Raw genomic sequence first — 18,411 nt, forward strand, 5'->3', positions numbered from 1 at the left:
AGCAAGATCTTTTTTGATCCACCTCCTAGAGCAATGAAAATAAAAACAAAAATAAACAAATGGGACCTAATTAAACTTTTAGCTTTTGCACAGCAAATGAAACCATAAACAAATGAAAAGACAACCCACAGATTGGGAGAAAATATTTGCAAACAAAGCACCAGACAAGGGATTATGCTTCAAAATATACAAATAGGCCATATAGCTCAATACCAAAAAAACAAACAACTCAATCAAAAAAATGAGCAAAATATCAAAATAGACATTTCTCCAAAGAAGACATACAGATGGCCAAAAAGCATATGAAAAGATGCTGAACATCACTAATTATTAGAGAAATGCAAATTAAAACTACAATGAGGTATCACCTCAGCCAGTCAGAATGACCATCGTCAAAAAATGTACAAACAGTAAGTGCTAGAGAGGGTGTGGAGAAAAGGGAACCCTCCTACACTACTGGTGGGAATGTAAATTGGTACAACCACTATGGAGAACAGTATGGAGATTCCTTAAAAAACTAAAAATAGAGCTACCATATGATTCTGCAATCCCACTCCTGGGCATATACCCAGAGAAAACCATAATCCGAAACAATTCATGCACCCCGATGTTTACTGCAGCATTATTTACAATAGCCAGGACATGGAAGCAACCTAAATTTCCATCAACAGAGGAATGGATAAAAAAGATGTGGTACATATATACAGTGGAATATTACTCAGCCATAAAAAAAGAACGAAATAATGCCATTTATAGCAACATGGATGGACCTAGAGATTGTCATATTGAGTGAAGTCAGTCAAAGACAAATATCATATATCACTTATATGTGGAATCTAATAATATGGTACAAATGGTATTATTTACAAAACAGAAATAGAGTCACAGATGTAGAAAACAAACTTATGGTTACCGGGGGGACAGTGAGGGGTGCATAAATTGGGAGACTGGGATTGACATACACACACTACTGTATATAAAATAGATAACTAGTAAGGACCTACTGTATAGCACAGGGAAATCTTCCTAATACTCTGTAATGACCTATATGGGAAAAGAATCTAAAAAAGAGCAGATATATGTATATGTATAACTGATTCACTTTGCTCTACAGCAGAAACTAACACAGCATCCAATATGTAGCTACCCTGCAGCTGAAACCTACTGCATAAAGTTCTGGCTAAATAAAGAGGCCCTGTTGGATGGATTCACAACAGCTGAGTATAGGTGACGTTGCATGAAGATGATGTGCAGTACAAAGCACTCTTTTTATATACAGGCCATGAACATTCACACAAAAGAGAAATGGAATGAGACCATCAAAGAAAATTATTATGAGAAAGCTCAAATGAAAAAAACAAAGTTAGAAAGGGAATAAGTCAGACTAATTAATCTTCTTACCTCACACATTGGCTTTAATAACTGAAGAACTTCACTTTTTGTGCCTCCACTATTCAAAAAAGCACAAGTCAGTGTCTTTATCCAAATGTCATGATTTTCACTTTGAGGAATCCACAGGCTTGTATCATCCAAGACTTCTAAAGGACTTTCTTTGTCAAGTCTAGGTACTTCTAAAAACTAGAAAAAAGTGATGAGAAAACGTAAATAAGGTAACCAGAAATACATGTTACCTTTCCTATGCCAAACAAATATCTAGGCATAAACAAATGTTTCCAAATAAAACTAAATATGCTTAAAACTAAATCTTGAGGCATCAGTTACATTTTAAAATTAAAATACATTTATGTTTATGAGAGGCAGAGTCATCTGGTAAAAAATTACTGATCTAAACAGCAGGAAACTTAACTTCTACTCTCAGCTCACTAGCGGTATGTTAAACAAATCACAGACTCTCTGCCTCATCTGTCTCATGTATGAATCCAGTCCAAATCTACCATACAGAGTTGATTTCGGAATGCAATGAAATTTTTAAATGTTAAAACTACAGTGTTTTACAGGTTATACTATTAGTTTTATTAATAGCTTATATTGTCAATAATTTCACTGAGACCAAAATTATATTATGATACATTAAAAGTATCATTTCAATGATGGGTGTAAGCCCTGAAGTTAAATTGGTGAAAACTTAACAGCATATTTCTCAGTTGCTTTATGAAAAGAAAATATTAAACAAAATAAAGGAGAAGTAAGGGTTCTTAAGTATCTTTCATAGAGTACTTTCAGTGGAACCTTGTTATGATATCAACATGAAAAAGGGAGAAATCTATAGGCCATCTTAAATTTCACTAGAGGGTTGTGATACTTTAATTTGCTGTGGAAATAAACACTTGCTTGTTGATCACAATATCTATAAATGGCTTTCATGGGATCAAAGTAAGGGTTTTCTACTCCTAAGGAAAAAAAGCCTGTCATTAAGAACTCCTCCTACCAGGGAATATGGGAACATGTGTATGCATATGGCTGATTCGCTTTGTTGTGCAACAGAAACTAACACAATATTGTGAAGCAATTATACTCCAATAAAGATCTATTAAAAAAATAAATAAATAAAAAAGAACTCCTCCTATCCCCCCAAATCAACCATTATTTCTTTAGGCTCCCTATCTCAGCTTTTCCACACTGCCATAACTAAAAATACAAATCCCTCGGATTCAAAAAGTACAGCTAGAATTATTTCCAAGAAAGGTTAAATGTTAGTGTAATTAAGCAATGTGATATTCATATCCCACAGCAAATAGAACTGTTCTAGATATAGTGGATATTCAATAAACATTCATTATTTGAGAGACCTTTTTTCTTGATGTTCGAAAAGGCTGTAGATAGATCAGCATGGGATCATTTGTCATCTTATAAATCTCCCAGAAACTATGTCCAGTTTTTGTGGCTAAAATGCTTTTCAAACAGGTAACAGCTGCTGATCGCACTTTGACACTGAAAAACACATATAATTCATATGCCACAAAGTATATCAACTATTAATCTTGATGAATGTTAAGCAACTCCCAATGAAAAAATTAAAATCTAAAATTTTAAATTTGTATTAGGAAATGTTTACGTTTATTAGGAAATTTTACATCTATAAAATTCTATAACATCAAAGCAAAAATTGTCAAAGGATTTTTAATATTCCTTGGGTAAACATGAGTTACTAATCACTGTAACAGCAATTCCCTTCATTCAATATAATAAAGTTTATATTATGACTACTATAAATTAAAAACTCATAAAAAGAAATACTTGAGAATAACATTGACTAATAAGAATGAGTAATAAGAATGACAGAATACTAATTCACCCAAGAAAAAAATATTGATACCATTTTGTCTAAGAGGTACAAATAATTGGGGGTAACACAGAATGAAATTTCCCTACAAATGATAAAATTATTGTCTAGACCAATTTTAAACAAACAGTAAGTATGTACTTATTCTGACCAGAAGCTAGTTGAAATCATTAGGTAAGGCATCTAAAACCTCTAATAAAAAATTGAACGTCCTTCTCTTTTGCAAAAAATTAGGTAATGGAGGGCTGCAATACAAGAGTACTGAAATATGACAGCTGACAAAAAATGTCATAAAGCCTGATACTATAAATGATGATGAGCTGTCAAGTAAAGGCTTAATTCTATGTCTCAGTTTAAGACAAAGAAGCATAAACCCTAAACTTGGATTCATCTCTCATTCCTCTCTTTCCCTCACTCTTCCACATCCAATTCATCAGCACGTCCTGCTGCCTCTCTGTTAAAAACATACCCTAGTTCCATCCGTGTTCCATCTCATCTCCATTACCGCCACCCTTATCCAAGTCACCATTTCTCCTCTAGACTACTGCAATAGTTTCATAATCAGCTTTCTGTTTCCATTTTTGCCCTATCACAAGCCATTTGCCATATATGTCAGAGTAAAAATGTGAGTTGCATCATGGTACTACTCTGCTTAAAACTCCATGGCTTCCTTATGTATTTCAAATAAAATCCAAATTTTTAAATCATAATTAGTCCTACCTTTCTAATTTCATTTCATACCATCTTCTTCCACACCAGGCTTTTTCTGATCCTCAAACACATGAAGCTTATTTCCATTCTAGCTATTCCCTGTATGCAATATTTTATCCCTAATCAACTTCTAGCTGATTCCTGATCACTCAGATCAGCTAGATGACACTTCCTCCGAGAAGCCTTCCATGATTCTGGGAATTCCTTGGTCAACATTCCCTTTGTATACCTGAGGCCCCTCAAACATGTAATGATTTTTTTCTTCTTACAAAAAAAGACATGAAAAACAAATTGTACCTATCTCTGTGGTTCTCAAGTTTAATCACACTAATATTTCTGTGCACCTTCTTCAGAAAAACCAATTGCAAATTACTGTGTAACAAATGAAACACTTAGTGCTTGCAAATTTTCTGTGGAAAATCTCTTCTAAAGCTGTGCTAGATATAATTTGAAATACATTTTTTAAAATGAGATAGATTAATAAATGGATAGGAGGATGGCTAAATGTGATAAAACAAGGATAATAATAGTAGAATCTAGGAAGAATCTAAGTGGTGAGTATATGAGTATTTACTGTAAAATTCTTTCAATTTTGCTGTATGCTTGAAAATTTTTATAATAAAAAGTTGGGAAGGAAATCATACCAGCCTTTTTACTGTAACAACAACAACAAAAGAGTGAAAGATATATGTCCATTAAATCAACAATGAAAACAGAGCAGGTAGACATTATTGCCAATCATTTATTCCCCAAGAGAAGTGGGGGGTGTTATAGGGAAATGGATGCAAAATACCTATTTACTTAAAAAGATGCCCAATTGTGGGCAAAAATCCTTTGAACCCAGTCTCCAAAAATGGTGGCGATAAGGTGCTCAAATATATCAAAATAAATACATCTGGCCCTTGAACAACGAGGATTTGAACTGTACAGGTCCACTTATACATGGATTTTTTTCAACAGTAAATACTACAGTACTACACAATCTGCAGTTGGTTGACTCCTCGGATGCAGAACCACGGATAGGGAGGGCCAACTATAACTATACATGAATTTTCCACTGAGCAAAGGGTCAGCATCCCAACCCCCACATTGTTCAAGGATCTGTAAATAATAAATAGATAACTGCAAATAAATAGATAGATAAATGGGGAGTGGAAGACGGAGAAAAAGTAATCTCATAATCAGCAAGCTGAAATTATACTATTTGTTGCAATTTTGTTTTGCATTCTATGCATTAATGGGCAAAAGAAAGCCCTGATTAGCTTAAGACTTTTGGAGTTAAAAAATTTCTGCTCTCTATTTACAATAGCCAGGACATGGAAGCAACCTAACTGTCCATCAACAGATGAATGGATAAAGAAGATGTGGCACATATATACAATGGAATATTACTCAGCCATAAAAAGAAATGAAACTGAGTTATTTGTAATGAGGTGGATAGACCTGGAGTCTGTCATACAGAGTGAAGTAAGTCAGAAGGAGAAAAACAAATACCGTATGCTAACACATATATATGGAATCTAAGAAAAAAAAATGTCATGAAGAGATTAGTGGTAGGACAGGAATAAAACACAGACCTACTAGAGCATGGACTTGAGGACATGGGGAGGGGGAAGGGTAAGCTGTGACGAAGTGAGAGAGTGGAGGAGAAACTAACACACTATTGTAAAACAGTTATACTCCAATAAAGATGTTAAAAAAAAAAAATTTCTGCTCTATGACTTATTTTAAAAGGATCAAAATGTCTAGCCAGGGGGAGAGTGGCACCTTTGATTCTGACAAGTGTACAAAATATCCCCATTTACATTCCCCTATCTTAATGTTTTGTGTGGAACCACTTGGTAGTATTCATATTGTTTGTCTAGTCTACTCTCACTAAAATTTAACATGGATCTTGTCTGGTATATCTATCACTATATCAAGTTACCTGGCATATAGTAGTAGGGTTTTAGTAATTATGTGAATTAATAAAAATACAATGATATTCATTAAATATTTAAGACTGCAAGTATGGCAACTAAAAGGAGAATGCTTTAGTTATTGGAAATGGTAATTCATATGAGGTATCAATCTTGAATGTCAGATTAAGTGCTATCAGGTACAAGGTATCATTAAATACTCACCAATCTTCTACCAGTGTATTATTCAGGTAGGTCAGCATTATGATGGTCCACTGAAGTTCTTTATCTTCAAATAACTCAAGGGCCTTGGTATAAGATGTATCTTTACTATATTGTATAGCTATTGTAGAGAAATCTATAGGACCCACTTCTCCCAAGCAGCTTCCAACAGCCTCTATATATAGAAATTCCATTTCAGTAAAGTCATAGCTAAGAGATCATACATAAAACAGAAATTTTCTAATTTCAAAAATATGTTTTGTCATCCTTTAAGATTTAAATGTTTTCTCAAAGATGTTGAATAGATTAAAGAAGCTACAAAATACTGTATCATTTCTTTACATATCATCCATGTCGGCATTATTTTCCCCTATAAAATTACATCCAAGAGATAGATTAACTAGTAGAATGTAGTTTTTAAGGAAAGTCTAAATATAGCAGCTGTATGCGAGTATCAATTTTCTGGGGGGTATTACATAAAGACCACAAATCTTAAATACTCAGTTCAGTGAAAATTCACACACACACACATACACATACATGCAGGAACACACATTTTTTTTCCCACCTGTATTATCACTACCCAGATGAAGACAGATGTTTTCAAGATGCCAGAGGGCCCCCTCATGTTCTTTCTCAGTCATGATGGAATTTAATAAAACATGTTAAAAAATTATTTGATAGTCCTCCTTTCAAAAGGTGGAGCCTATTTCTTCCCTTGAGTGTGGGCTGTACTTAGTGTCTTACTTCTAAAAAACAGAATGTGTAAAAGTCTTTCACCTCCTTAACTAAAATTATCCCAGGTATTTAATTCTCTTAGATGCTATTATAAATGGAATTGTAAATGGAATGGAATTTCCTTCTTAGATTGTTCACTGCTGGTGTACAGAAACACAAATGAATTTTGTGTGTTGATCTTGTATCCTGCAAGTTGGCTGAATTCATTTATTATGTCTCTTATAGTAACTTTCCTATAGATTTTCTGGGACTTTCTAAATATATATATATACAGTAATGTCATCTGTGAATAGAGATAGGTTTTTCACGGGCCTCTCACTGTTGTGGCCTCTCCCGTTGCTCTGGATGTGCAGGCTCAGTGGCCGTGGCTCATGGGCCTAGCCGCTCCGCGGCATATGGGATCTTCCCAGACCAGGGCACGAACCCGTGTCCCCTGCATTGGCAGGCGGACTCTCAACCACTGAGCCACCAGGGAAGCCCTAGAGATAGTTTTTACGTCTTTGCTTTCCAGTTTTTGTTCAATTGCTCTGGCTATAACTTCCAGTATAATGGTGAATAGCAGTGGGCAACTTTGTCTCATTCCTGATCTGAGGAAGACATTCAGTCTTTCACCATTAAATATGATATTAGCTGTGGGTACAAATCACTAAGATTTTATGCTATGCAGGAAAGCCACTTAGGCCTCCTGTAGCAAGTTACATTTGTCCCCAGAAGCAGTGCTACTATGGACAAAGGGTAAATTCCTTGGTCAAAGGAAAGTTCTAGAGTACTGATAAGGTTCTGTTTCTTGGTCTGGGTGCCAGATGCACAGGTGTGTTCTCTTTGCAAAAAATTCTTCAAGTTATATACTTACGACTTTTCTATATGTAAGATATATTTCAATAAAAAATTTACAAGAAAAGAAGTACCCTAGACACTAGACCTCCACTGAGAAGTTAAGGAAGACGCTGTTGAAAGACAGTAGAATCTGTGAAGCATCTCTTATTTCTTCCACTTTTCTTATTTGAAGCAATTATATCATGACAACTTCAAGCTGACTTTAATCATGTGATTTTTCCATCCTGTGATCACCAAATCTAAAACACCTATACCAGGCATGATGCTGGCTATTTATCTTACATTAGGTTACCCCCAAATGGTGGCAGAAAAGGACTTGAATATGGTTGTAATATCTGAGCTTAATATAGCCCTCCAAGCCCTCATTCTTTGTTATATAAAAAAGATATTAAGTACCAGTCAGTTATATCTATAAAATGTATCAGAGGTCAATTTATTTGCAACTTAATGCTACAAATAGGTTTTTCTGACTTTCCTAAATATTCACAAAGCATTTTCAAATTAATAGTTATGTGCATGTGTTAATCACTAACTTTTTACTTTTCATAAATATCTAAGGGAGGAAAATATGAAAGGAGGGCTGCTTAGGGAGACTTGAACTAAACAGAAATATAAAAAGCATCTCACATTTCCCCAATATTCCAAATAACAAACTTGTAGTGATTTTTAAAATGCTATGACGATGACCATCCAAACAAAAAAACTCATATTCATTCAGCCAAATAGTTTACCTAAAACTTCTCTTTCACCAGTGTGGTTTACTGCCATCTTGGCTAACTGCAACAAGCTGACAACTAGCTTCACCATTATGCCATCTGGAGGGTTATCTAGAAGCAATTTTGAAGAAATTAGTTTAAGCTACAGTGAAGAAAACACTTTTCTTTATACTAAGCTCATATATTAAATTGTGTGACTAGAAAACTTTTACAAAGTTTTTAAAAAAGATTTTAAATTGTGAGCATTTCAAAAATATGAAGTGAATGAATGTATCTGAACTTTCTTCTTAAAGAGAATAATGTAAAAATGATCAGCAATATTTGGCAGACACAGAGAGAAAAATGTCTTAAGTTGTGCAGAGAAATCAATACCTTAGCAAAATCACAGTTAGAAACACATAATCATTCAACATTAAACCAGAAGGAACCTTGGGAGCATGCTTGGTTTTTTAGCCTCTTGCATATAGACCAGCACTGTCCAAGAGAACTTTCTGCAATGATGAAAATGGTGTATAATCTATGCTGTCCAATGACAGCCACGAGCCACATGTTACTACAGAGAATTTGACATGTGCTAATACAACAAAGAAATTGAACTTTATATTTTATTGAATTTTAATTCACTTAAATTTAAGTAGCTATAAACATCTATTGGCTATATTGGTCTGGATCAATAAAATACCCAAACACACAAGAACAGGAGACAGAAAGAGGGGTTCATGTTTTATATATATATACCTATCTCAAGAACAAATATACTAGAAACTCAGATTTCGGATGGTCAAAACAAAATTAATTTTTTAAAGTACTGAGGATAAAAATATCACAATAGAAACATGAAGTTAATGAGCTCAGGAAGATGAAAATCAAAACATAAGCAGAAAGAGTTTCCACCAAGTGCGGTACTATAATAACCTAAACTCAAATCAAATCAACATAAAATGGATGTTTTAAGTAAAAAAAAAAACCAAAAACCTAGAAACACATATAAATATATGTATATATACAAAACACACAAATATATACATACACACAAAACACATACATGGCTAAGATGTTTAAAATAAAGTGAAAAATAACATTTCTTTTATTTAAATAAATTGGGGTAGTAGGCAGAGACAAATTACCTTGCATGCCTGCTCTAAGGAATTCAAAACTTTCTTTTAGGCAGTAGCAAATTGTTAACATTTTTTAAGCAGTAGAATAACATGATTTGGACTTATTCTGGCAGAAGTGCAGAGAACGGATAAAATGGGAGTAGTTCAAGGTAAGGAGACCACTTAGGAAGTCTTTCATAACTAAATGAGAACTGATGAGGGTCTGAAATGAACTAAATCTGTGGCAATTAAACCAAGAGCAAGAATTTATAAAAGATTTTTTCAAAAAGAAATGGGTACAAATAACCCAAGTCATTAAAATTAGTACCCTGAGATGCTCTCATAAGATCCATCATCTGATCTTTATGTTGCTCTAGTTGTCTTCGAAGATCCTTCAATCCTTCAAGCCTTGTCAATGGAAGTGCATCATAAACATTTACTGAGAGAAAATGGTTAATTTCCTAAAAGAGAAAATTAGCTAAAAATGTAACTTGCTTTTGACATGTATTGGTTGAGTCTGTAAAATAAAACTTAAAAATTTTTTTAAATTAGTGCCTTCTACAGATACTGATTCATAACACTGTTACTACCAAACAAGGTCGAAATAAATTACTTATTTCACTTCAAGTCCTACAATGTTTTAATCATTTAAATTGCAATAGACTCTCTCATGACACAGTATTTAGAGTTTAAGATTGTTCTAGCATACTCAGAGGGAAAAGCTTAAATTTCTATTTATTTAGTACTGCAACTCTAGATTTATCTTAATATATTTAACCACATTTTCATACTTATTATAGTCAAATGTAGAGTATAATTTTAAAATTATAATAAGATTTATAAAGAAAAATCTATCTGAACATAGTTTTGAAGTTTATAAAGGTTAAAACAAGATTAAAACTTGAAAAACTCTTCAGAAAGTTATATACCTTCTCTAATTCAAACATTATATTGTCCAACAGAGGGTCAGATGGTAATTTTGAGTTATTAATAATCTTATGTGTATGAAAATCACGCATATTTTATATCATATTTCTTCAATATTTAAATTCAGATCTTTATCAAGAAATTTTGAATTTACACTTTTACTGCAATGCAAGAGTATATATTAAGATTCCGTTTTTTATCTGTTAAGAGGACAGATTTCATGTTATGTTTTCTTTAATCACAATTTTTTTTTTTTTTTTTTTTTTTTTTTTGCAGTACGCGGGCCTCTCTCACTGTTGTGGCCTCTCCCATCGCAGAGCACAGGCTCCAGACGCACAGGCTCAGCAGCCATGGCTCACGGGCCTAGCCGCTCCGCGGCATGTGGGATCTTCCCAGACCGAGGCACAAACCCGTGTCCCCTGCATGGGCAGGCGGACTCTCAAACACTGCACCACCAGGGAAGCCCAATCACAATTTTTGAAAAAGATTGGATTTTACTTTCAGAGCATTAGAGGTTTCCAAAAAGTACTACTAACCTCTCTAATACAAAATAGCAATATTATGTAATAATTATTACCTCCAAAAGTGAAAAGGGTCCTCTACTGTATTTGATTTTCTGCTGAGTAATACGCAAATCCCTGAAGACAACATGGTCAGGAAAAGGATCTAAAAGTTTAATCGTGATATAGAGATTTTCATTATCCTTGTTATCAATCACTAAGTATTTCAACAAGTCCAATACCTAAACATAATTAAAAAAGAAAAAATCAAGGGGAGAAATGGATTAAGATATTTTAAAGCAAACCCACTGTAATAAATGATAAAAACTCTACTTAGTTCAGATAAAATCACTTCTAAGGCACCCAGCTACTACCGTTTCTGTGCTTTCAAATAATTCAACAAATATGTAAGGCCTTTACTACAGGATGGACACTGAGGTATACAGTTGTCAATATTACTGAAACATTTTATATAAGTAATACCTCACACACCATCATAGTAGAGTGAACTACATCCTTAGTTTTGACTACCTCTACACTTCAGTATAAGTAAGAGATAGAAATCAGGTCATTTATTAGATCAAAATTACTAGGTGCTCTGTAATTAAATGATTACAAGGATTAATTCACTGAGAATGTTTTCCCCGCCATTTTTCAAAGAATATTTCCACTAAAATTACTGATTACACCAAGTAAACATAAAACACTCAGCTCCTTCCAACAATACTTTACCAGTGTATTTCAAATATCAGTTTGAATATGATTTGGGAAATTACCTGTTCCTGAACCTCCATCTGATCATCCACAAGGGGTATAAGTGTACCAACAATAACATGAAGATGACTTTCTAAAGCATCCTTACAGTAAGTTACTGCTGTGTGGCAAACCCGGCTTAACAGGTCACAACAAAGGGAGAAGCTACGTAATGACACATCCATGAAATGAGAAGGCCTAATATAGGGGGAAAAAACAGTAAGTTCTAGGACACTACTTTGACATAAACTCATTCAAAAGTCACTTTTATTCAACAGCTCTAATTCTGATGTGGCTTGACATAAAAGTCACTTTCACATCTAAGTCCTTAATAGTTTAAAACCCGAAAAGAGAAGTGACATCAGCAAAATGACAGAGTAGGAAGCTCCAAGCTCCCCTGACAGAAACACTGAAAAACAAGCAAACTGTAAGAGCTTTGTTAGAACTCTGTAAAACAGTCAAAAGTTTACAGCAATCAAGCAATCACTGATATCAAGAAAAAGGAAACTTAAAAACTAGGAAAGCTTTGTGGTGATTTTACTTGCCCTTGCCCCATGACACCCCCAGCCTGGCAATAGTCATGAAAACTGCAGTCCCCATTTCCAAGGTGGGATCCTGGTCCTTCGTTCTGAGGGGAGCAGAGCATATCTTATTCACCAATGATTGTGTATGTCTGTTCTAAACCTGTCTGGGAGCTACCTGAAGACTAATGTAAGGTGCTTGGCTCTTGTTTTTCCTAACTTGGGTCTCCTACAGGCTGGAAAAGCTGAGGGCACTGCTTGAAAACATTGTAAGGCTAACCAACAACCCACAGCTGCCTGGGATAACAGACTGCCTAATGCCTAGGATGAAAAGCTAGAGAGAGAGTTTCCTTGTAAAGTTAGAACACTCAAAATCACTCACATTGGGCTTCCCTGGTGGCGCAGTGGTTAAGAATCTGCCTGCCAATGCAGGGGACATGTGTTCGAGCCCTGGTCTGGGAAGATCCCACATGCCACGGAGCAACTAAGCCTGTGTGCCACAACTACTGAGCCTGCGCTCTAGAGCCCACGAGCCACAATTACTGAGCCCATGTGCCACAACTACTGAAGCCCGCGCACCTAGAGCCTGTGCTCCACAAGAGAAGCCACCCCAACGAGAAGCCCGCGCACTGCAATGAAGAGTAGCCCCTGCTCGCCGCAACTAGAGAAAGCCCACGTGCAGCAACGAAGACCCAACACAGCCAAAAATAAATTTAAAAAGAAAATTCACTCACATTTTCAGGGAATTTATAAAGTCACACATGCCCAGGGTAAGGTGCTTGCTCAAAAACTACCTAAGAAGACAATAATCTTTCACTTTGGGCTTAACCTTAGGCTCAGTGCAAGCCAAGCTAAATGCTGAAGGAAAGTCTTAACACAGAGCCAATCTGTAAAGACTAGGAAAGGTTTTCTCTCTCCCTTTCTCTCTCTTTGGCTCCTGGTATTCAAGGAAATCTCTGTCAAAACGCTACCTGAACACAAGTTAAGCAACAGTCTTCAGTGACTACAATGGCAAGGAATACGCTCTCTAGAAAAACAGTTGAGTAAATTCATGAAACAAATGTACCACTACAGCTTTCAACAATTCAAAAAAAAAAAAAAAGTCAAACCTTGGGGAAGGGGAAAATCTGATTTCCATAGGTAATATATCATAATATTAAAATGTCCAGTTTCAACAAAAAAAATCACAAGGCATTCAAAGGAATAGGAAAGTATGGACCCTTCAAAGGAATAAAATATATTGACTAAAACAGTTCCCTAGGAAGGTCAGACTGGAATTATTAGGCAAAGACATTGTCAAACAACTGTCTTAAACATGCTAAAAGAGCTTAAAGACAAATGAAAATTTAGATACAGCATACCAAAACTAATGGGATTCAGCAAGGGCAGTGCTGTTTACTGTAACTATGTTACAGTAAACAGCTACATTAAAAAAGAAAGACTTGAAGAACACTACAAACACTTAAGAATTAACACCTCAAACCCTTCCAGAAACGGGAACAGGAGGGAACACTTCCTAACTCATTTTATGAGGCCAGCATTTCTCTGATACAAAAGTAAGATGAAGACACCACAGGAAAATTATAGTCTCTAATACTCTTATAAATATATATATATATATGCAAAACTCAACAAAATACTAGCAAACTGAATCTAACAGCACATTAAAAGAATACACATCAGGGCAGGAGTCAAGATGGCGGTGTGGGAAGATGCAGAGTTAGTGTCTCCCCACAACTAGGGTGCCTGCTGGCTGCTGCTGGGGGACTCTGACCCCCAAGGAGACAGGAGGAACCCCAGAGTGAACCAGTAGAACGCAGGGGGACTGAGTGGGGGAGGAGAAGTGGAGGCCAGACAAGATTGGCACCCCTGAGGCTGGGGAGATCAGGAGAAGCAGGTGGGAGGGACTCCCTGGGAAGAGCAAGCGAGGAGCATAGGGCAACCGCCTGGCCCACTCAGGCCGGGGGCCTGCTGAGCTCCCAAGCTGGTTCCCCCCCTCCAAAGCCCAACCAGGCCGTGTGGGTCCTGGGGGCATAGGAGGGAGGCCAGGGAGATCAGGAGTGGCAGGTGGGAGGGGACCTTGGGGAGGAGAGGGAGAGGAGTGGTGGGCAATGGCCTGCTCACTCAGGCACGGGGAGGCTCCTGAGCTCCCAGGCCAGTCCCCTGCCCTACAAGGCCCCCCCTTCACACCCCTGCCTGGATGCATTGGTCCTGCAGGCATAGGAGGGAGGCTGGGGAGATCAGGAGACACAGGCGGGAGGGGCCCTCCCAGACCCCCGACCAGATGAGCAGGAGAGGAGAGGAGGGCATTTGCCCGGCCCACTCAAGCCCAGGAAGCCTGCTAGGCTCCCAGATAAGGTCCCCTGCCCTCTGAGACAAGGGGTGGGGGGCATGCCTGGGGCCCTTCAGTTCCTTGAGCCTAAGCCCCACCCCCCACAGCCCCCAGGGCCCTTTCCAGCCCTGTGGGTCCTGAGCATTGGTCCTGCCCACCACCCAAACCTCCCCCTTGCTTAGGGCCCACTCTCCACAGCCAATGCCTTCCCCCTCCCGCCCTGCACCTTTTTTTTTTTTTCCTTTTCCCTCCTTCTCTTTTTTACTATTATAGTACTGATGTACCTTCCGGTGGTTGATTCATCTATAATTTAATTTTTACATTCTTTCTAACATATCTGTTAGTTTCCTAGTCCAATTTTATTTTTTACTTTGTTATTGTTCTTTCTTTTATTTTTCTTGCCACACCATGCGGCTTGTGGGATCTTGATTGGCGAGCCTGGGGTTGGGCGGAAGCTTCTGCGGTGGGGTTCCAACTATGAACCACTGGACTAACAGAGAACCTCAGACCCCAGGGGATATTCATTGGAGTGAGGTCTCACAGGGCTCCTCATCTCAACACCAAGACCCAGCTCTACCCAATAGCCTACAAACTCAAGTGTTAGAAGTCTCAGGCCAAACAACCAGTAAAACAGGAACACAGTCCCACTCATAAAAGAAAAAATTAGATGGCAAAAAAATACGTCACAGATGAAGGAACAAGGTAAAAACCTAAAAGACCAAATAAATGAAGAGGAAATAGGCAATCTACTTGAAAAAGAATTCAGAGTAATGATAGTAAAAATGATCCAGAATCTCAGAAACAGAATGGAAGCGTGGAATGAGAAAATACAAGAAATGTTTAACAGAGATCTAGAAGAACTAAAGAACAAACAGAGATGAACAACACAATAACTAAAATGAAAAATATACTAGAAGGAATCAGTAGCAGAATAACGGAGGCAGAAAAACAAATAAGTGAGCTGGAAGACAAAATGGTGGAAATAACTGCCAAGGAGCAGAATAAAGAAAAAGGAATGAAAAGAATTAAAGACAATCTCAGAGACCTCTGGGACAACAATAAACACACCAACATTCGAATTATAAGGGTCCCAGAAAAGAAGAGAAAAAGAAAGGGTCTGAGAAAATATTTGAAGAGATCGTAGTTGTAAACTTCATAACATGGGAAAGGAAATAGTCACCCAAGTCCAGGAAGCACAGAGAGTCCCATACAGGATAACCCTTAGGAAAAACACACCAACACATATATTAATCAAACTAACAAAAATTAAATTCAAAGAAAAAATATTAAAAGCAGCAAGGGAAAAACAAAAAATAACATAAGATTATCAGCTGATTTTTCAGCAGAAACTCTGCAGGCCAGAAGGGAGCAGCAGGATGTAATTAAAGTGATGAAAGAGAAAAACCTACAACCAAGATTACTCTACCCGGCAAGGATCTCATTCAGATTCAATGGAGAAGACAAAAGCTTTTCAGACAAGCAAAAGCTAAGAGAATTCAGCACCACCAAACCAGCTGTATAACAAATGCTAAAGGAACTTCTCTAAGTGGGAAACACAAGAGAAGAAAAGGATCTACAAAAACAAACCCAAAACAATTAAGAAAATGGTAATAGGAACATACATATAGATAATAACCTTGAATGTAAATGGATTAAAGGGCCATACATCACATCTTGGGTCACAAATCAAGCCTCGGAAAATTTAAGAAAACTGAAATCATATCAGGCATCTTTTCTAACCACAACACTATGAGACTGGAAATCAATTACAAGAAAAAAGCTGTAAAAATAAAAAATACATGGAGGTTAAAAATTGTGCTACTAAATAACCAAGAGATCACTGAAGAAATCAAAGAAGAAATAAATACACAGAAACAAACAAAAATGAAAACACGAAGACCCAAAACCTATGGGACGCAAACACAAGCTTTAAATGACACAATATACCAGACAGATCTACTTGATATTAACAGAACATTCCATCCAAAAGTGGCAGAATACACTTTCTTCTCAAGTGCACACAGAACATCCTCCAGGATACATCACATCTTGGGTCACAAATCAAGCCTCGGAAAATTTAAGAAAACTGAAATCATATCAGGCATCTTTTCTAACCACAACACTATGAGACTGGAAATCAATTACAAGAAAAAAGCTGTAAAAATAAAAAATACATGGAGGTTAAAAATTGTGCTACTAAATAACCAAGAGATCACTGAAGAAATCAAAGAAGAAATAAATACACAGAAACAAACAAAAATGAAAACACGAAGACCCAAAACCTATGGGACGCAGCAAAAGCAGTTCTAAGAGGGAAGTTTATAGCAATTCAATCTCACCTTAAGAAAAAAGAAAAATCTCAAATAAAAAAAGCTGGTTCTTTGAGAAGATAAACAAAATTGATAAACCTTTAGCCAGACTCATCAGGAAAAAAGGGGAGAGGATGCAAATCAATAAAATTATAAGTGAAAAAGGAGAAATCACAACTGACACCGCAGAAATACAAAGGATTATAAGAGACTACCACCAACAACTGTATGCCAATAAAATGGACAACCGTGAAGAAATGGACAAATTCTTGGAAAAATTCAGTCTCCAAGACTGAACCAGAAAGAATTAGAAAATATAAACAGACCTGTCCTGAGTAATGAAGTTGAAACTGTAATTAAAAATCTTCCAACAAACAAGTCCAGGACCAGATGGCTTCACAGGTGAATTCTATCAAACATTTAGAGAAGAGCTAACAACAATACTTCTCAAACTCTTCCAAAAAATTGCACAGGGAGAAACACTCCCAAACTCATTCTACGAAGCCACCATCATCCTGATACCAAAACCAGACAAAGATATCACAAGAAAAGAAAATTACAGACCAATACTTGATGAACATAGATGCAAAAACCCTGAACAAAATACTAGCAAAAACAATCCAAACGCACATTAAAGGATCATACACTATGATCAAGCGGGATTTATCCCACGGATACAAGGATTCTTCCATATACACAAATCAATCAATGTGGTACACCACATTAACAAATTAAGGAATAAAAACCACACGATCATCTCAAAAGATGCAGAAAAAGCTTTTGACAAAATTCAACACCCATTTATGATTAAAAACTCTCCAGAAAATGGGCATAGAGGGAACCTACCTCAAAAAAATAAAGGCTATATATGGCAAACCTACAGCAAGCATCATACTCAATGGTGAAAAACTGAAAGCATTTCTACTAGGATCAGGAACAAGACAAGGATGTCCACTCTCGCCACTCTTATTCAACATAGTTTTGGAAGTCCTATCCACGGCAATCAGAGAAGAAAAAGAAATAAAAGGAATACAAATCGTAAAAGAAGAAGTAAAACTGTCACTATTTGCCGATGACATGATACTATACATAGAAAATCTTAAAGATGTCACCAGAAAACTACTAGAACTAATCAATGAATTTGGTAAGGTTGCAGGATACAAAATTAATGCACAGAAATCTCTGGCATTCCTATACACCAACAATGAAAAATCAGAAAGAGAAATATGGTATTGGCACAAAAACAGAAATATAGATCAATGGTACAGGATAGAATGCCCAGAGATAAAGCCACGCACATATGGGCACCTAATTTATGACAAAGGAAGCAAGAACACACAATGTAGAAAAGACAGCCTCTTCAATAAGTGGTGCTGGGAAAACTGGACAGCTACATGTAAAAGAATGAAATTAGAACACTGCATAACACCATACACAAAAATAAACTCCAAATGGATTAAAGATTTAAATGTAAGACCAGACACTCTAAAACTCTTAGAGGAAAACATAGGAAAAACTCTTTGACATAAACCACAGCAAGATCTTTTTTGACCCACCTCCTAGAGTAACAGAAATAAAAACAAAAATAAACAAATGGGACAGAATT

General features: G+C 36.4%; 1 protein-coding gene across 7 annotated transcripts in view; it reads right to left on the reverse strand.

The window, feature by feature from the left end:
- ATM (ATM serine/threonine kinase) overlaps window positions 1-18,411 on the reverse strand; it is a 139,292-nt gene that overhangs the window by 59,952 nt on the left and 60,929 nt on the right. For 4 of the 7 annotated variants that reach the window (XM_028500941.1, XM_007110688.3, XM_028500940.1 and 1 more), the window contains 7 exons: window positions 11,667-11,841; window positions 10,968-11,132; window positions 9,792-9,924; window positions 8,382-8,477; window positions 6,079-6,250; window positions 2,751-2,892; window positions 1,402-1,578 (listed from right to left, as the gene is read on the reverse strand). In XM_028500941.1, the coding sequence (XP_028356742.1) occupies window positions 1,402-1,578; window positions 2,751-2,892; window positions 6,079-6,250; window positions 8,382-8,477; window positions 9,792-9,924; window positions 10,968-11,132; window positions 11,667-11,841 (1,060 nt within the window). Of the gene's footprint in view, window positions 1-1,401; window positions 1,579-2,750; window positions 2,893-6,078; window positions 6,251-8,381; window positions 8,478-9,791; window positions 9,925-10,967; window positions 11,133-11,666; window positions 11,842-18,411 lie in introns of those variants that run through there. The other 3 variants (XM_007110689.3, XM_024117371.2, XM_024117372.3) reach the window with 3 other exon arrangements.

Source organism: Physeter macrocephalus, chromosome 16 (genome assembly GCF_002837175.3).
Source record: "Physeter macrocephalus isolate SW-GA chromosome 16, ASM283717v5, whole genome shotgun sequence".
NCBI lineage: Eukaryota > Metazoa > Chordata > Mammalia > Artiodactyla > Physeteridae > Physeter > Physeter macrocephalus.